The sequence below is a fragment of the Ursus americanus genome, chromosome 24 (genome assembly GCF_024610735.1).
Source record: "Ursus americanus isolate L20-20 chromosome 24, mUrsAme1.1.p, whole genome shotgun sequence".
In the NCBI taxonomy this organism is placed as follows: domain Eukaryota; kingdom Metazoa; phylum Chordata; class Mammalia; order Carnivora; family Ursidae; genus Ursus; species Ursus americanus.
The window spans coordinates 39,448,674-39,468,303 of record NC_142150.1 but is presented as its reverse complement, the minus strand read 5'-3'; the positions used below and the strand labels follow the sequence as shown (position 1 = coordinate 39,468,303).

At 53.6% G+C, this 19,630-nt stretch overlaps 1 protein-coding gene across 1 annotated transcript; it reads right to left on the bottom strand.

Moving 5' to 3' along the window:
* Positions 1 to 1,954: 1,954 nt before the first annotated feature.
* On the bottom strand, positions 1,955 to 17,221 carry NAA40 (N-alpha-acetyltransferase 40, NatD catalytic subunit). The gene is made up of 8 exons (XM_045775795.2): positions 17,041 to 17,221; positions 11,022 to 11,117; positions 8,777 to 8,829; positions 5,913 to 6,008; positions 5,667 to 5,825; positions 5,415 to 5,498; positions 4,876 to 4,953; positions 1,955 to 4,595 (listed from the first exon to the last, which is right to left on the bottom strand). Exons 1-8 carry the CDS (start codon positions 17,044 to 17,046, stop codon positions 4,454 to 4,456), a joined length of 714 nt encoding a protein of 237 aa, XP_045631751.1. The 5' UTR covers positions 17,047 to 17,221; the 3' UTR covers positions 1,955 to 4,453.
* Positions 17,222 to 19,630: the final 2,409 nt, after the last annotated feature.

Below are 19,630 nucleotides of genomic sequence, written 5' to 3'. Positions count from 1 at the left end.
GGGGCGATTGCACGGGGCATCCAGGAAAAGCTGAGGTAGGGAGCCCTACTGTGAGGACCAGACGGCTATGGCTACAGCTGCTTCCTCCTCTCCGGAGAAGAGCTACTGAGCTGCCTGACGGACGAATCATCACCACAGGCCACAGGCGCTGCTGCCGTCCCAACACCCTCCTCCAGGCCTCCTCTGTGGCAAGCCTGTGTCCCCACAGGATGGCCACGCCTCCACCTTGGCCTTCTCGACCCTAGTCCCCATTTTTCTCAACAGCCCCCTGCATGGGACGGAAGGAACCCCTCGGGAAAGGCTGCCCTGGCAACAGGCTGGCGAGAGGACGGGCCAGCTTTGTTTCTCTAGGCCCAGCCCTGAGACAGAAGACAGGGTCTTGAGACCGACAGGTGCCAGGGTCCACGCGGCAACCTAGAACTCCATCACCAAGTGTGACGCTGACATCCCCAGAGCCCCGGGCACCGCCATGTACCTGGGCGTTGCAGACTGGATGCAGAAAACCATGGTCCGGGCACCGTGGAGATCAAGGCTGGAACCGACCACCGTCAGCACCTGCTAGTGGAAATCACCGGGCGACCAGTTTGCTTCCGCAGGTGAAACACAGTCCTTTCTAAACCAGGTCGCGCTCTGCCTGAAATGGAAGACTCGTCGGGCGGGCATGGTGCCCCTTGCAGCACCTGCTCACCGAAGGCCCGTGCACAAGTCCCACTTGAGGGAAGAAGCTTGTTACAGCTGCAGGGAGGGGTGCAGGCAGCCACTGGAGGTCCAAAGAGGGGTCCGGGCCCCTCGAGGAGGTGGGCACAGACCCTAGGCAGCAGGGGCCGAGGAAGGGCCCCACACCCTTCCAACGCTGGCCATCTGCCCTGTGGCAAGGGGACTATCATTCCAAAGAATTCCTGCCTGGGATTAAAACAGCCTGCAAGGAACGAAGAACTTGGGCCGGGGCGCGGGGGCGGGGGGAGCGGACAGAAGTTTGTCACATGGGAAATGTTGCATGATTCGCCCAGTGAAATGCTCTCTCCCTTCCCAAGGATTGTGATGCCTTTCTTCAATAAGGCAACAGCACAAACCATCCCCAGGTGGGATGACACCTGGGGATGGTTTGTCACACCCACACCGACACCCACTGAACAGTTATTAGCGCTGCTCCCCCTTCCCCAGATCACTGCCCTGCCAGGGCACAAACATGCCCTGTGGCTTGGGGCTCCACCTGCTCCCTCCCAGCAGAGATGATCACCAAGCAGCAGCACAGCAAGGCTGCCCCCACAGCGTCCACAGAAAGGGCTTCGGAACCCCAGCTCCTAGCCTACTTCCTGCCTCGCCTCCCAGCTCACCCCGGGCCAGGGACTGGCAGGAGGCCTGCCTGGGAGAAGCTGCATAGCTCCATCTGTCACATGCCAGGGGCCGAGCCTCTCCCCTCTCCCAGCTCGTAACTTTCCTGTCCTGTCAGGCCTGACGAGTTACCCCTTCCTTTGAGCCTTTGTCTTTTGTGAGTGGAGGAAAGAGGGCTTTGGAATCTTTTTGAGAGAAAGAATATTCTGAGTAACCCAATAAAGTAAGAGGGAGGAAAGAAACACCGGCACTCTCAATCTGTTCAACTTCCACCCAAGTGCACTGGCATTTACATTTAGCCAAAGATGTCAAATGTCCCGCTGCCTGGCTTGGGACTGTCCGAGATGTAATCAGGCGTCCCTTGCAAGACCTTTTACCTCTACTCAGGGCCAGCGCGAAACGGCACAAAACACGCACTCCATCTCAGTTCCCACCACTGGCTGTTCGCCCCAGACACCCTAAAGCTTCCTCAGGCCAAGGCTCCTTTCATAGCAAGGGGTGTGGGGGCCTCACAGCTTCGTGCCTCCCAGGGTTCCGGCCCAACACTGGGACAGTGTGGAGGTGTCCCCTGAGACCACACTGCCCATGGCACCCAGAGTTAGGACACGATCCCAGCAGCTGAACAAAGTGTCTTTTATTTGTGACGTACAAATACAACCAATGCAAAAAGAGATCACTTTTCCCTTTGATTCCAGTGATAACAAGTTGCTAAAGAAAAAAAATATATATCAAGGAGTTTACCTTCAGTTTCCTCTAAAAAAACCAGAAAGGGTTAAAAAGAACCATACACATGTCATATACACATTTGACATCAACAAAAATAACCTGAAAGAGAGTGGATACAACTAAAAAAAAAAAAAAAAAATCTTGAAAAATATTTTAACATGCCCCAAACAAAACACACACAAAAAAGCTGGGGAACAAAAGGCCTGCTCTGTTTCTCAAAAACCAAGACCTGGGAAAGTGGAGAAAGACATGTTTGAGTGAATGGGCTCAACACCGAAACAGAGGGAGCTGCTGGTCTCCTGCCCCAGCGCTGCTCCCCGAGCCCCCTGCAGCAGACAGCTGGCAGAGGCTGCGAGCGCAGGCTGCGGCACCAAGCACTCCATCTACCCGTGGGCTCAGCGGCAGGTGTCCAAGGAGTGGAGAGACAACATACACTGAACTCACCTTATGAGGAATTTACAGCGGGGTTCCTTTTGATCCCTTGAGTGGGAGGTATCAGAAATCCATGATCTAAGACAATAAATATCTACCTGTTCTGTGTCAACAGACAGGGATCAGAGGAAAAAATTCCTAAACATGCTTCTGTCATTCCATGATTCTCGGAAGGAGCCCGCCAATGGCCTCCTCCCAGCAATTTAAAATTCTCCCCGCCCCTCCCCACACACAGAATCCCCGGGAGCCGGAAGGTAGGGGCAGAGGCGGGCTTACTCCAGTGTAGAGCTGAGAGGCCCTCCCCGAGGAAGTGCCACGTCCGCTGGCCGCGGCGGGGTCAAGAGCAACACAGAGCACTCTGAGGAGGGCCGGGCTGGGTGGAGGTGGCTGTGTGCACAGGGCCCTGCAGGAGCAGGAAAGTGGGGAAGCGAGATCAGCTCCAGGGAGACCTGCCAGCAGAGACCACCTGAGTCAGGGCAGAGGGTGGAGTCTGAGCAGACTCTGAGGTCAGAACAGACAGACCTCCAAGAGAGCAACTTCACAAAGGCTAGAACCTTTAAGACACTCCCTAGAGCAGAGCTCAAGGATGTCCAAGGGGAGGTGGCAGGTGCTTTTTCCTGGATAAGGATTTGGTCATTGTCTTCCCTGGAAGGGGCACAAGGCCCAGAGATCAGGGCGAGCATAAGCTCTGAGCCACAGCCTCTCTATCCTGTGAGAGAAGAGGAAGGCCGTCTCCCCCTGCTCCAGTCCGCTGCCACAGGGTGACACTGGAGAGAGAGGAAAGCAGCGGTTCTGGCCACCGAGAGGCATTCCCACTGCAGCCGGAGCTGCCAGCCAGGGCAGTGGCACCAGGCCTCACTGAGGCAGCAAGGGGCAAGGCTGGGGAGTGCAGGCAGTGGGCCTGCTGCTGGCTGGGGGCTCTCTGAAAAGGGAGGGTGGCCCCACCTTCAGAGAGCGATCAGCACCAAGATATAAGAGGCAATAGCACTGAGGAGGCCAGGAACGAGGGGTCCTTCTGGGGGAAGAGGAGGGGGTCCCTAATGTAATTCTCCCCCTTGAGAGTAAGAGCAGAGGTATCGGGTGAGGTGAGCTGGGGGAGGCCAAGTGGCGAGGGGCGACGGGGAGAACTGGAAGGACCTGTGGCTTGTTTCTGTGAAGGGAGAACTCGAGTCGCTGCCAGATCAAGAGGTTCAGCCAGGATGCAGCAAAGTCCGAAAGCCCAGAGAGGCAGCTCTCTTCCCAGGGGGCCGCCCCCGCCCACACCTTGTTCCTGGTCCTCTCATTCTCTCATTGACAACGAGGCAGAGAGGGATGAAGCCTTCCTCCTAACGGCCAGTCCCCTGGGATGTCTCCACACTAACTGTGGGTCCATAAAAGCACAGCTAGAAGAGCTCCCTTGCTTCCCAGTGTCGTGGCACAAAAGACCTTCCCGCAGTCTCCATCAGCGCATTCGGCTACGAAACAGGACTCTCTCTGAGGCCTATCTCTACGTCCAGCTCTTGCACTCAGTCCATTCCTCCTTGGGGACCAACCAGACCCCGACCCAGGGCTCCAGACTTTTATAAAGGTGGGTATAAAACACCCCGTTTGTCCAAGTGTGTGTGCGGCAGGGGAGGGAGGGGGACTGTCAGGAATCCACCTGCAGAGAAGCCGGGGAGCCTCATGCTCACAGGCACAAGGGCCGCTCAAGAAGGCAACCGCTGTGAGAGGGTCCACGTCCTGCCTGGCCTCCACCAGCACCTCCCTCGGCACCCTCTCCTCTCTGCTCCTTCAGGGCACTCTGTTCTTCTAGGAGAGCGGAGGACGGGCAGCTCGGACCACTCCACCCCAGGGTTCTGTGCTCTCAGGCTGCAGCCTGGCACGCGCAGGGCTAAGGAGGCCACAGCTCTGAGGGCACTTGGCCAGCGGCGTGAGCCCAGGGAGAGGACAGGCCTTGGAGAGAGCATTCTAGCTTGGGAGCTCAGTGGCAGCAGCCGCCACAGTGCCCGCCCGCATGGGAGTGCTGGCTGTCCCCGAACTTGGTCCTCCGGCTCAGGATCTCGTAGGAGCAGTCCTCTCCACAGCAGCCAGACATGCTGGGGGAAGAGTCGTCGATTTCAAATCTGCAAGAAAGGCAAGAGGAAAGGCTGGGCTGCCAGTAGCTGACTGTCTTCCTTCCCAGCCTGGGAACTTTTCTACCCGCCACGTTCACAAGAGCCCTAGGAGTGAGGGCGCAGCCAGAGGGCACGCCACGCCATCTCACCAATCCCCAGGTTACTCCCACGGACCACCGGACCAGGTGCTCAGCCTTCAGGATGAATGAGCTCTGGGACCAGGAAAAAGGTCCTGGGGCAGGCCCCCCGTACCACCCAGAGGGTCCCACACCAGGGCCCAGCTCCTTACTGCAGCGCTTCTCTGAAGAACTGGTAGGCGCCATGATTGTGCTTAAATACAGTTAACATAACTTTCTTCATCTGTGTGCTGGAAAGAAAGCAGAGAGAACACCTTCCAGAAAGAGAAACCAATGCTAACTCATGCCTCCTCTTTTGTGTCTCTGCCTGCTGTGCTCCATTTGCTCCTGAGAATCACCCCCTGAGCCCCAACTCTAGCGTCTGTGCTGGGCACCCACAGCACCCCGTGCTTCCGTTATGGGGCGATCAGACTGCACGGGCACTGGGCCCCCACCCGACTGGCTTCTTCTCCACTCCCTCTCTGCACCCCCCATTCAGGCACAACAGGCATCAGAAGCTGCATTGAGCGGCATGTACAAAATCTGGAGTCACAGCAGGGCGAGGAGTATTTTTACTGAGAGGGTTCTAGATGCCTTTCTTCCAAAACATTCCTATGAGCCTGGTCCTCCACGGAGGCTCAAAGAACCGTGGATGGCTCAGCAGCAGATCCTTCCAGTGGAGCGACAGACGCGGCGGGGCAGGCGCCCTTACCTATTGGCCATGAGCTGCAGGATCTGTATGAGGAACTTCCCCAGGCCTTTCCGCCGCACCTTGCTTTCCAGCTGCACTTCGTAGCTGGACGAAGAAAGCGCAGTGAGCACGGGGAGGCAAGGCCCGTCAGAGGAGCCTGAGGCCCTGCAGCCCGCAGACCCAGACTGGCACGGTGGGCTCCACCACCCGCTGAGTGCCTGCAGCAGCGCCCACGTGTCCTCCCCACGGCCTCTCCCAAGCTGGGGCGCCTACCAGTACAGGACTTCATCCCCGCACTCCACGTCAAACCGGAAGTGAGAAAAGGCAACAGGAACCGAACTGCTTTCCCAAGCAATGAGGTACCAGGCTCGGTCATCCGTCATTTCCTCCCGTTTCTCTCGGTCCTTCCAGCCCCATTCGCTTTGCTCGTACCTGGGAAATGTGGGGGCAGTCAGCAGTCAGGGTGGGGAAGCCAAGAAGGGGAGGAGTGAGGCTCCCCTCCTGTAGGGGTGTGCTTACATGGTCTGCATGTTGGTTTTGGTCAGGTCGAAGGCCCAGGCCACGGTGGCTGGCTCCAATCCAGACACTCGCTTACACTCAATGGAGACATTTAACCTGAAGAAGAGGGAAAGACGGCGTGTGGAGCCGGCGGCAGGCTGCGCAGGGCAGCAGGCCTGGTCTGTTCTACAGAGAAGAGCCGAGCCTGCACCCTGCCTTCCGGGACGTGACTACGCAAGGTGCCGCTGAGGGAACGAAGCCTTTCGGGCTGAGATTAACAACTGTCATCGCCAGCCCACCACCCTGACCACAGTCTCATTTCCTGCCTGCCCTGCGAGGCCCTTATCAGCCCCGGCACTCTGTAAACTTCTCTCTCCGCTACCTCTTTGCTTTCTCCAGCCTCTCTTCTACGCTTCGCTATGAACACTAGAGTCTTCTCAGCGCCTTTAGTTCCCGCCCTTAGGCATTTAGTCTCTGAACGGACTCCTCACCGGGCAGCCCTGGCACCTTGAAAGTGGCTGGGTCACCTCAGGCCCTTTGAGAAGACCATGGTCCGGAACCCCCCTGGGGAGTCCTGCCTGCCATTTCCTTTGAGGACACGGCGGGTGCTCTCGGCTGACCCAACAGGGTGGAGCGGGGTCCAACCCCATGCTTGTTTCCCTACACTAACAGACGCTGTAGGCATTAAGGTACCGTCATCTATTAACTTCTACGGGAAACAGTCAATCACAGTTCAGCTCCTTGGCCAATGTGGAACCCCAATCTCCAGGCAGTGCCACATTCTGACAAGACTGAAGTCAGTGACTGGGGGCACCTGGGTGGCACAGCGGTTAAGCGTCTGCCTTCGGCTCAGGGCGTGATCCCGGCGTTCTGGGATCGAGCCCCACATCAGGCTCTTCCACTAGGAGCCTGCTTCTTCCTCTCCCACTCCCCCTGCTTGTGTTCCCTCTCTCACTGGCTGTCTCTATCTCTGTCGAATAAATGGATAGAATCTTTAAAAAAAAAAAAAAAAAAAAAAAGACTGAAGTCAGTGACACACAGTCCTCAGAGAGGCCCCGGGTCAGGACCTTCCAGTGGCCCTTGACACGACCCCTCAGAGGACGTCCCCACTGGCAGCGACTGTCACCTCTGCTGTCTGGTCCACCACATGAGCTGCACGTGTGCTCAGCCTCATACATTCGGAACTTCTTGGCTCTGAACAGTCTTCCTTTCTTCGTAAGTAATGACCACGTGGTAGTCAGAAATGCCTCAACACAGCCTTCCATCTGGCTCAGCCGTGTATTTTCCAAAGGTCGGTCTGGAGGTATGAATTCTCCACTACACTGAGTTCTCTTTCTTTTTTTTCTTATTTGAGTTCTTTAAGTACATTAAAGCAGGATCACAACCACACAAAGCACACAAAATTCCAGGCACCAAAGGAGCCCAGAGTCAGCTGGCAATGCCGGCGTCAGGGCTGTTCCAATATTTCTGAGAGTCATAGGAATGTGAAACATGAACACTAGAAGACATCACAGTAAGGGATCTCTAAACTGTGTCAGAGGACTTTCCAGACACTGAATGGCAAGGCTATTCAGCGGAGGAACTGTACTCCGTCTGACCACACACAGGAAGGACGGGGTAACGTGATACTATGCGATTCTGACAAAGCCACGGAGAGCAGCTACGATGTCACCTACTGAAGCGTTCGTTTCATAATCTGTATGCTTACATCTGTCTATCTTGTTCACTAAAATACTCATACCAGCTGCTCCCTACAGAACTGGATACCACGCTCCTTCCTCCTTAAAACGACCTTACAAGTTTGGCTTCATCACTCCATCTAACAGACCAAAAAAGGAGGCTTAAGGAGTGTGGCTTGCCTGAATACAGTTCATCAGAGGCACAGTTCTGATTCAAACCCACAGCTGTGATTCTCTAAAACTATAACCCCCGTTTTCCCCTAAGCCAAGAGCAGCTCTGGTAAGACAGATTACGCTTCCTATTTTATAAACCAAAAGGACAGAAAGGGGAAGGGGGCTTTCACCCAGATCCTACAGCAGTAAATTGGATTAGTAACAATAACGGTAGTAATAACAGCCAACACTGACCTAGGTTTTGGTAAGCTCCAGGCACGAGCACTTTATACCTAACCCTCCTGACGAAACCATCTATTTTTAGACCCATTGCTGATTAAAAAATGGAGGCACAGGGATGCGTGGGTGGCTCAATCAGTTAAGCATCTGCCTTCAGCTCAGGTCATGATCCCAGAGTCCTGGGATCGTGTCCCGCATGGGGCTCCTTGCTCAGCAGGGAGCCTGCTGCTCCCCCTGCTTGTGTGCTCACTCTTTATCTCTCTCTCTCTGACAAATAAAATCTAAAATAAAATAAAACAAAATCTAAAATAAATAAAATAAAAATAGAAAATGGAGGCACAGAGAGATTACGTCCAGAGTCCAGGGTCACACAGCCAGTAAGTGGCTTTTAAGAATTACACCATACACTCTAGGAAAGAGCCCTAGATCGGGAATTAAAAGCCCCCTCAGCAGCCAGGGAGAAACTCCGTGGCTCAGAAAATTACACAGCTTCTCTGGGCCTTGGTTCCCCCTTGCATAAAAGGAGGAAATCAGCCTAGATGATTTTTCAAGTTTGTTTCAGCTTTATGATTCTTCACTTGGAGAGAACATCAAATCGTAAAGAAACATCAGTCTAAGATTATGCGATCTTTGTTCATTTATGGATTCCTTTGTCACCCAAACCAGGGGCTTTTATATCAACAAGATACTCGCCATAGCTTCTCCTTTTTGTAACAAAGAATGAGAAAATTTGGGTTGGAGGAAGCAGACTCTGGGAAAGTGAATTCCTTCAGACACTCAAGGAGACAACAGGTAGGAGTGCTGAACACTTACCCATTTCGATCATATTTCTTGAACACTGGGAAAGCCTCCAGAGGATCTCCAAGCTGTGGAGGGAAAGACAAGAGCAGTAGCACAAACACACGTGTGGCTCTGCCCGGCAGGGGGATGGTGTGCAGCCCCACACTGGGAGGCTTAGCTCCCGGCCCAGGAGCAGCCCTTAGACGCCGCTCCCCCTGCCTCAGCTTGGAAATCACACGTAGCGAGGTTCTAGTAAGGAGGTCCAAGAGCTTTAAGTCAGCTTCATTTCACAAGGTAAAAAGAGACTCTACTAGCCTAATGCTAATACTGGCCTGTAGGTCACCTGACTCAAAAGAGAGAGGCCACTTCATTTTTTTTTTTTTTTTAAGTAGGCTCCATGCCCAGTGTGGGGCTTGAACTCAGGACCCTGAGATCAAGAGTCACCTGCTCTACCAACTGAACCAGCCAGGTGCCCCATCCACCTATATACTTCTTCTTCTTCTTCTTCTTTTTTTAACATTTCTTTTCTTTTAAGATTTTTATTTATTTTAGAAAGAGAGAACGCACATGCATGCACGCACAAGGGGAGGGGCAGAGAGAGAATCTCAAGCACACTCCACACTGAGAGCAGAGCCCAACACAGGGCTAGATCTCACAACCCTGAGATCGTGACCTGAGCCAAAACCAAGAGTCGGACTGCATACTTCTAAGAAGCCCTCAACTAACCTCACCGGGTCAAAACCCAAAATGGCACAATCATGTCAGTGAACCACCTCCTTATAAATGTGGACTCTTTACTGGGTGGGCTAAAAGAGTCATAAAAGAGACACCTGGGGACGCCTGGGTAGCCCTGCCTTTGGCTCAGGGCGTGATCCCGGCGTTCTAGGATCGAGTCCCACATCAGGCTCCTCCACTGGGAGCCTGCTTCTTCCTCTCCCACTCCCCCTGCTTGTGTTCCCTCTCTCACTGGCTGTCTCTCTGTCAAATAAATAAATAAAATCTTAAAAAAAAAAAAAAAAGACGCCTGGGTGGCTCAATTGGTTAAGCATCTGCCTTAGGCTCAGGTCATGATCCCGGAGCCCTGGGATCAAGCCCCACATCAGGCTCCCTGCTCAGCAGGGAGTCTACTTCTCCCTCTCCCTCTGCCCCTCCCCCTGCTCGTGCTCTCATTCTCTCTCAAATAAAATCTTAAAAAAAAAAAAAAAAAAAGAGTACCAAAAAATTGGGGCGTCTGGGTGGATCAGTCAGTTAAGCATCTGCCTTAGGCTCAGGTCATGATCTCAGGGTCCTGGAATCAAGCCCCACATCAGGCTCCCTGCTTAGCGGGGAGACTGCTTCTCCCCTCCCTGCTGCTGCCCCTGCTTATGCTCTATCAAATAAATAAAATCTTTAAAAAAAAAAAAAAAGAGTAACAAAAAATGGGATATGAAATGGGAGCAGGAAGGATGACCAGAATCTCTTCAGTTCTGTTTGAAAGCCAAGCCTGCTCTTAGTGGGGCCACCTGGGTGCTCAGCTTCACAGCTACTCCTTCCTTGCCTGTGGCCCCCGGAACCAGGCTGTTGCCCCCTGCCCTGGTGCCAGCAGAGCCTTTGGTACTTCATAGTCAGTCAATAAATATTTGAAGGAATGAATGAGAAAACTATACCACATTTTACCAGGAAGGTCTCCTCTCCAAAATGCAAAATACTAACAAAAATTCCTCTAGACCCTCTTCGACTGGTATGGAAGGAGACCCACAGAGAGAACCAGTCATTTCTACTCTTTTTTTTTTTCTTTTTTAAGATTGTATTCATTTATTTGTCAGAAAGAGAGAGCACAAGCAGGGGGAGCTGCGAGCAGAGGGAGAAGCAGACTGCCCGCTGAGCAGGGAGCCCGATGATGTGGGGCTCAATGTGGGCTCAATCCCAGGAGCCCGGGATCATGACCTGAGCTGAAGGCAGATGCAACGACTCAGGCACCCAGGCGTCCCCATTCTTTTTCTTTTTGTAAGTAGGCTGCACGCCCAGTGTGGGGCTGGAACTCACGACCCTGACATGGAGAGTCACACGCTCCGTTCCACGGACTGAGCCACCCAGGCGCCACAGCCACTTCCATTTGCATCCACATTTCCCTGCACGCCTAGGCCAACCTCTGACCCTTCTGGCAACTCTCCTGCGGCGCTCATTTCCCTCAGCTGGCCAATAACAAAATGCTGCCACAGGGTGGCGCCAAAAGAAGTCAAATGAAAAACGGAGCTGAAGTTCTAGGAGCAAGGGACTTGGGAAGGAGGGGAGTCACCCTGTTGGCAGCATCCACTTTGGCACAGACGGCATCCATGGCTGCTCGTTCCTCCAACCGCTTCTGCTTCTTCTCCTTCGCTTTGCTTGACTTCCTCTGCAACAGGGAAAAGCAAAGTTGGCTGGAAGGGCTGTGGCCGACCAAAGACTTGACTTTCCTTTTGAGGAACCTTAGAGTCAGTCCCCGAGTCCACAGCCTGGCTTCAGTGGCAGGGACTTCCAATCCTGGGGGCTGCACACTTGGTGGGTTGGGAAAGACACAAGCGTCTTCTAGTCGTGGGAGCTTGGGAGCATCACCTGACTTCTCAGCTTCCTTGTCAGAAGAGTACTGACCCTCAGGACTGCTGGGTCACTGTGAGGGCCCAGTGAGAGCACATGACAATGTCTGCAGCAGAGCCTGGCCCCAGCAGGTGCCTAATAAATATGCGCTCATCAATCCCTCCTAAGGAAGCAAGGACTAATTCTAGATGCATGCAGGGCAGGTTTCAAGGAGGAGATGGCATCTGAGGTAGACGGTGACAGCTGTTCCTAAGTATAAGTTTATTCAAAGCCTTCTCAGTGTCTGCCAGCTTCAGAAGACAAAGATCTGGTCTGGGGGAGCCCCTCTGGGAGCTGGGTCCCCTTTCTAAGCTAAGCCCAGGGCGCTCTGGCTTAAGGAGCCAGAACCGTTCCCCAGAAGCACTGCTCGGCCAAGGGCAATGAGCGGCAGGCACACTGCACACCTAGTGCCGACAAGGGTGGAGTCAAGGGCCTCAAGGGGTTCACCTGGGGACAGAGGCCATGCTGACACATGGTCAGGGGGGAGCAAAGGGAGAGTGTCCTTGCACAGAGGCACCCATAACTGCATAAAGAGCAAATCCCGTTTAAAGCTCACGTGGGGTTCTCTCAGGCCTACGTGGACCCTCTCACCCTGTTGTAAAAAGCTAGTAACAGGAAAAAGAGCCCACACTCTGGAATCTCACAGACCCTACCCAGAGCCTCTTCCTGCTTTTCAGAGTGGTGTTCAGGTAACAGTCAGTCCTTCTCTGTGTCTCCTTCCCTCATCTGATGAATGAGGTGAGTGAGCCTCATAACACCTTCTCTGAGGTAGGAGGTCGGGGAGACTGACTCCGGCACACGCTCAACCAACGCGAGTTCTCTTTCTCACTCCCAAGGAAGACCAGGGCAGCACATGCATCCAGAGTTGTTCACACCCTCCCCAGCCCAAATCCAGAAGGCACCCAAAGGCACTGGAGGGATGGCTCTGCTTTTTTACCCACCTCACTGCCTCTTCTGACTCCACCTCTCGGTTTCCTGAGCTCACCCGAGAGAGGCTGTACTCCCTCCAGCTGCGCCGTAGCCCCGACGCTGGCACCAGCAGAGGGCGAGTCGAAAACCAGATGCTGGAAAAGTTTCTGGGATAAATTCTACCTTCGGCCCTCCAAGGAATGCCACTGCCTAACTCTTATTTCAAGGGACCAGGAGGCGAGAGGTCAGACACCAAGAACTCACACGGATTGCTCTTCTAGGTGTAAACTTGCCCAGCACCAGCTGTTTTAGCCTGCTGAGCACTGTGCCGGAAGCCCGGCTAGATCCCATCCTCACCTCCCTCAAGGAAGGAGCGAACAGAAGAGAACACACTGTCTTCATAAGGCTGGGACTGGAGTGGACAGAACAAACCCCTCTCGACCACACACAGGTTTTAGGGCACCCACCGTTTTCTCTGGGAATTTGAATTTCAAAACAACATTGCGAGATACACTCAGCTCGAAAAGTACTTTCGCAAACATCTGCTTCAATTCTCAGGGCAAAAACCAGCACCTCCATTCCCACGCAAGGCAACTGAGGCTCAAAGGGATGGTGTAACTCGTTCAGAGTTCCCCCAAGAGTAAATGGTAGTGGGGGACTTAATCCCAGGGGTTGGGTCCCGGATCTAGTGTTTGTTCCACCAGCCCTGCTGTCTCCCAATGGGAAGGCTGACATCGGTGTAAAAGACCTTCCTTCTCAGTCCTGCCTGAGAAGTTCAGACCTCAGGAGCCATTAAGGTAGCCACTCAGCAATTCAGTTCTCATCACCTTTCTTCTGGCTTGGTGACGGCTGACGTGCCATGCGAGCACAGTGCTGCCCTAGGCCCTACCTCTACACAGAGGGAGGGGTAAGGAAACCCGAGACAGTCAGTCTCCAGGAAAGAACATGAGCCCTGACATCACTCAGGCCAGGCCACTGCTCCTCCTGCTGCCCCTGCATGACCTGTGAAAGCAAGTCCATCTCTGGAAAAATGGGGACACTAATGCTGGCCTCGCCGAATAGCTGAAAGGACAGGTCAGAAGTCACTTCTACAGTAGAGGCAAGCGCCCCTCCTCCAGCCTGCACACTAGTTCTCTCCTCACACAACACAGAGCTGAAAGATCAAAGGTGCTGGAAGGAAAGTGTGACTCCCGGGACCCAGAAAGCACGGAAACGTGGGTTCCCTCCACAGCATCTCATGTCTAAGACCATGAAGTAAGTAATTCCTAAGCACAAGCAGCAGGAGGGCCAACCCCAGGCCTCCAGGAGATTTACGGGCTCATTCATGCAAGGGAACAGGCCAGCCAGACAATCCTCAGAGCGAGGCTCCAGGCTGCCACGGCCCGAGACGGCAGAGAATGAAAGCGACCCCTAAGTGCTTCGCTGCCTGCACATGGGCTATGTGGCTGCAGCAGGCCAGGGCGGACAGGCAGGGGCTCTCCCCCAAACCCAGCACACACGAAGAAAAGTGGTCTCCTACTGTTCTAATTAGCTTTGCCCTGCCTTGTGGAGGTAAGGCTATCCTGCAGGGACACAGGAAAATTCTCCTAATTAAAATGGGAAATAAGCACAGTGAACAGTAAAGCTCATTGTGGTTAAGTGTCTTTCCCAAGGGAGCTCTAGATAATAAAAAGAGTGTGGGATTTTGAGTCAAGAGACTTGGATTTGATTCTCAGCTCTTCCACTTAGTAGCTGTGTGACTTTGGGCAAGTTACTTAATCTCTTTTTAGCAAGTTACTTAGTTTCTCTGGATCTCGATTTCAGCCGTAAAAGGGACCTAACAACGTCTATACCTCACAGGGCTGTTGTGAAGACAAAATGATACAATGTACTAGGTATAAAAATACGGACTTCTGTTTACGAGGACCTACTAGCGCCCCGCACTCTGCTAATGCTTTAATAAAGAGGCTTCACTGTAATCTCTGTAATAACAAGTTATGTGTGTCCACTTCTTTGATGAGAAAACGGAAGCACAGAGACGTGAGGGAACTTTTAGGGTCACAGAGCCAGTGAACAAAATTCCCAAAGAGGTCTCTCCCTGCCACCCCCTCCCTCCACTCACACCGGACTGTAACACTCCATGAGGTAGAGGTCACACTGGCTTCGTTAGTCAACGTACACCCAGTGCTCAGCAAACAGTAGGTACTAAGTCCATACCTGTTGAATGAATCACCCAAGATTCAAATCCAGGTCTGAACCCTAAAATCCATGCTTCTGCCACAACATCAACTACATTTACCCAGCACTTTTTATAAAGTGTGACACAAGTGTCTTCACGCGCAGCTGTGAAACCCCTCCCCCTGCTATTCCTCTCAAAGTAGTATCTCCACACGCAGTTAGGACTACCAGGCCACAGAGAAATTCAGAAAACAAGCACACAGATGGGGGCAGGAGGCACCTTTCAGAAGAGAGATTTGGCATCTCTTAGATTTTCAGTGTCAGTACCTTCACCACACATAGCATCCAGGATCCAGAAAAAAATCTCTGTTTTTGATGAAGGGAGCCAGAGACGTGCATTCTAATTCCTAAAAGGCAACACGTCTGTGGCAGCAAGAGGGAAAGAACTCTGAAGGGAACGGTGCTCCATCTGATGCTACTCTCTCTTAGCCTGAGGTTATCTGTCAAATGGAGCAGGGCCCTCCCACAGACGGTGCCTGCCACAAACACTGACCTTCCTGACACTGAGGTGGGGAGTCCACAAGCCCCACCCAGGAGGAATGAGGATAATGAGAGGGTTCCAGCATCGTTTCAGGGACTTTGCTGCAGTGAGTTGTAGGCCAGAAGAGACTAGGCAGGGGCCGTTCTGAGAAACACATCTGTAGAGTATGAGTAATAACATGGAGGCCCCGGGGGGCGCCTGGGTAGCGCAGTCGTTAAAGCGTCTGCCTTCCGCTCAGGGCGTGATCCCGGCGTTCCGGGATCGAGTCCCACATCGGGCTCCTCTGCTGGGAGCCTGCTTCTTCCTCTCCCACTCCCCCTGCTTGTGTTCCCTCTCTCGCTGGCTGTCTCTTTGTCACATAAAATTAAAAAAAAAAAAAAAATAACATGGAGGCCCCGAAGGAAGCAAGGGTCGCAGTATCTCTGAGTCTTGTTCTTTCAACTCAACCAATGAGGAAGCGTTGAACCAGAATGGCACGTGATGCTTCTTGTTTGCTGCTCAGTCTGTAGCGGCTGGTGCTGCATAGACACTGAGTGATACTACGCACACAGATTTTTACCTCGTTTCAACAAGAGTTGGGGTTTGGGACCTTTCACCAAAACCTGGGTTAAATACGCCTAAGGTCTCCAGACTTGATTTTCCACATACCAAGTACACAGTACCCCAAATTCCTTGCTGAAACAAGATGAAAGTGTTTTGATGTGGATTATACAAAGTGCTTCGACATGGATTAAACGACTATTTTTATCTAACAAGTTGATTTGTTCAGTCAATAACCACTTGAGTGAGAGAAAATCTAGGTTAACAACAGGAGGGACAAACCAATGGGTTAAAAATAGCACACATCTATTTTAGGTAACTACAATACAGGTGAGAATACAAGCAAAAACAACAGCCACAATTTCACGTGGCTATCTGCACCCACTATCTCATTTAATTCTCACATCTATGGGGGGGCGGGTATCATCATCCACATTACATAGAAGAGGAAATTCAAATTCAGAAAGGCCACGTCACTGGCACAGTATCATGCTACCAGCCAGTGAAGATGGGGCTGGAACTGAGGTATCTCTGGCGCCCCAGTCAGGGCTCCCTAAAGATGGTGAAAATTCCGGGTAAAAACTAATCTACACAGTACTAGGGAGGGCCAGTTCCATTTTCAGGAGAGTGCCTGATACTACTCTAACTGGAACTTAGGAAGGTGAACTCACACAAATATTTGAGTAACTTCTGCCCAGCCCTCTATGGGCACATGCCAGGGAAGGGCGCACCTCCCGGTTGCCTCACACAGAACAGGTGGTCACTACCCATCCGCGGCTGGAGCCATCAGTGCTCCCCCCATCAACACCCTCCCTGCTCACCTTCTGCACCGCTCCCCCATGCAAAGCCACCTGCAGCACTTAAGACTACTAACGACCCCAGTAAGAATCAAAACCACTCTGTTGTATCTGGGAGGCCTAGAAGAGCAGGCCTCCGTTGGAAGGGAAGAGGACGTTTTAGGAGCAGGAGGAACCTGGTGGAGAGGTCTGGAAAGAGTGTAGGAGAACCGGCTTCACCGAGAATCCGGGTAGCGGGAAGCGCCGCCAGTGGCCGAGGGCTGGGGAGGCCCGAGGCAGGGTCTGGCCCCTGCTCACTGCCTGTGTGACCTTGGCTGGGTGCCTCTTCTCTGGGCCTCAGTTCCCTGCAAGCCGGGGACGGCCTAGGATGTGGGAAGTCGCGAAGCCCGTGACAACTAGGTGATGGGTGATCCCTGGGGGCGGGGGGTACCCGAGGGACCGCGCGGGGGTTAAGGGGTGGCCAAGAAGATAACAGGTCAGCCAGGAAGGCGGGGAGGTGGGGGCCGCAACGCGAGGGGCGGGGGACACCTAAGGGGGTGGGGCCCGGAGAAGGGGACTCCCCAAGGGATCCCGGGCTGCGCCGAGTGTGGGGACGCTTAGAATGTGGGAGTCGGGTCATGTGGGGGTTGGGGGTCACGTGAGGCCGGAGGGGGTCGGGGTCACGTGAGGGGGGGGTTCAAGGAACAATGGGGGCGCAGGGGTCGAGGGGACCGGGGAGCGCTCCCGGCCCTCGCGTCTCCTCTCCCTGCCTCACTCACCCCCATAGCGGCAACGGCGGCGGCGGCCTTCAGCTTCTCCTTTCCCACACTTGCCGGCAGGGAGGCGGCAACGGCAGCAACGGCGGCGGCGGCGACACCAGACCGGCGGCGGGCCCCGCACCGCGCATGCGCCTCGCGGGCTCCCCTGCGCGCCCTGGCGGGCACCGCGCCGGCGCAGAGCGGGGGAGGGCGCGAGCGGGGGAAGCGCGCAGGTGGAGAGCCGGGGAGGCGGGCCGAGGGTCTCGCACCCGAAAGAGGCGGGAGGCGCGGAGCAGCGTCGCGCTGGGAATGACGTACTCCCGGGCCCGCCCCCTCCTCTCCTGGCTGTGTCTGTAGCTATGGCAACGGCCGCGCCTGGCCGGGAGAAGCGCGCTGCCAGGCAGCAGGGTGTTTGGCAGCGCTAACCGCTGAGCTCCTCTCCTCCGCGGCCGGCCCCGCCCAGGGCCGCCGGCGGAGCAGCCACCCTCGCACAGGACCAAACGCGTCGTGACCTCGGAAGCCCCAGCCGCTCTTGCCACCCTCGGGCACAGGGGGAACTCTTTGGAAACGTTCCCACCCTCGAGATCGTGAACTCTTGAAATTCCTTCTCTAACCGATGTCCCGTTATTCATTCATCCGTCTTCTAACTATTCATTCACCCTCCATTCATTCGCTCTGAGTCTCAGTAAACATTTACCAGCGTCTACGCTGCGCTGAGCCCGGGGGCCCCACAGAGAAGCAGTCCAAAACTTCACTGTTTAGAGGGGAGACAGGCATGTAACAACTGTTTAATGGAGAGCGGGTGGTGCTGTGGAAATCAGACCTCAGACGTGCCGTCCGTCCCCGCAGACCAATGTGACTCCTTGCATCACAGTTCCCGGGGGAGCTGTGTGCGCTGTACACACCCTACGCCCTACCCCAGGATCCAGGATCGATCTCCAGGGGTGGAGCCAGTCTCCTGAGAGCTCCCCAGGAAGGGTCCTACTTGCGAAAACGAGACAACCGCTGCCCAAGACTTAAGCTTCATAGACTTTGTCAGGTTTTGCTCATGATCCCATCTTCAGTGCTCAGTGCAGCGGTGGCCCCCAAACGGGTGCTCAAGCGATATTTATTGGGTGCCCACCATAGGCTAGGCACTGCCCCTCCCCCACAGCAAAGAAAACAACCTAACAAACAAAGTTACTGCCTTCACAGAACTTGTATGCTAAAAGGAGGAAGCAGATAATAAACTAAAATTTATAGGTAAAATTTATAATAAGGTAGATGATATCAGTTCTCTGGAGGAAAATAAGCAGGGAAGGGGGATAGGAAAGGTCAGGAGTTTGTGTTTTAACTAGGATACTCAGGGAAGGCAAACATGAGATAATATTTGCATTGAGGAGCAAGTCATGGATACCTGAGGGCATTCCAGGCTGGGGGTACAGCTAGTGCATAACCCCCAAGTAGGAACATGATTGGGATGTTTGAGGAACTGCGAAAAGTTAAGTGCAGTGTGGCTGGAGCAGAGTGAGCCAGTGGGAAATTAGTAGCAGGTAAAAATCAGACAGGCAGGGAAAAGATCATTTATAGGGCTTGTACATTTTGTTTGGTTGTTTTGTTTTTGTTTTTTTTTCTTAAAGATTTCATTTATTTATTCAACAGAGATAGAGACAGCCAGCGAGAGAGGGAACACAAGCAGGGGGAGTGGGAGAGGAAGAAGCAGGCTCATAGCGGAGGAGCCTGATGTGGGGCTCGATCCCATAACGCCAGGATCACGCCCTGAGCCGAAGGCAGACGCTTAACCGCTGTGCCACCCAGGCGCCCCGGTTGTTTTGTTTTTTAAGTAAGCTCTGTCCCCCCAACCCCCCCCCCCACGTGGGGCTTGAACTCACAACCCTGAGATCAAGAGTCACATGTTCATACTGAGCCAGCCAGGTGCCCTAGGGCTTAGAGGTTTTGAAAGACTTTGGGACTAGAGCGGGCTGGGACACCACTGGAGGGTCTGAGTGGAGGAGCCTTTTGTGCTCATAGGACCACCTGGCTGCTGGGTTGAGAAGAGAGTATAGGGGCAAGGTCATGGGAGGGTCTATGCAGGGGCCACTGCTCCAGTCAAGGTGAGAGCAATGAAGCTTGTAGCAGGTGAACAACAGAGGAGGTGGGAGAAGCAGTCAGGACCTGGTGTGTATTGAAGGTAGAACAAACAGACCTTGCCGGTGGACTGGATGTGGGGTGGGAGGGAAAGAGAAGAGTAAGATACCTTTCAAGTGTTTTTTTTTTTAAGATTTTATTTATTTATTTATTTATTTGAGAGAATGAGAGGGAGAGCATAAAGTGGGGGGATAGGGCGTGCAGAGGGAGAGGGAGAAGCAGACTCCCCACTGAGCAGGGAGCCCTACATGGGGCTCGATCCCAGGACCCTGGGATCATGACAGGAGACGAAGGCAGATGCTTAACCGACTGAGCCATCCAGGTGCCCCCCTTTCAAGGTTTTTAGCTCGTGCTACTGGAAAAGTGGAGCGGTTTCAATGGAGACACAAGCAACTTTGGAAGGACCAAGATGAGGGCAGGGCTGGGGAAGATCAGGAACTCAGTTTTGACCATGTCAGGTTTGAGATGTCTTTTGTACGTTCAC

Excerpts from the sequence above, each read along its gene's own strand:
- NAA40 (XM_045775795.2), bottom strand. Across the intron at positions 5,499-5,666 it reads GGGGATGAAGTCCTGTACTG|CTACGAAGTGCAGCTGGAAA; the intron begins GTAGGCGCCCCA and ends TTCTTCGTCCAG. Across the intron at positions 4,596-4,875 it reads TTCTTCAGAGAAGCGCTGCA|ATTTGAAATCGACGACTCTT; the intron begins GTAAGGAGCTGG and ends CCTTTCTTGCAG.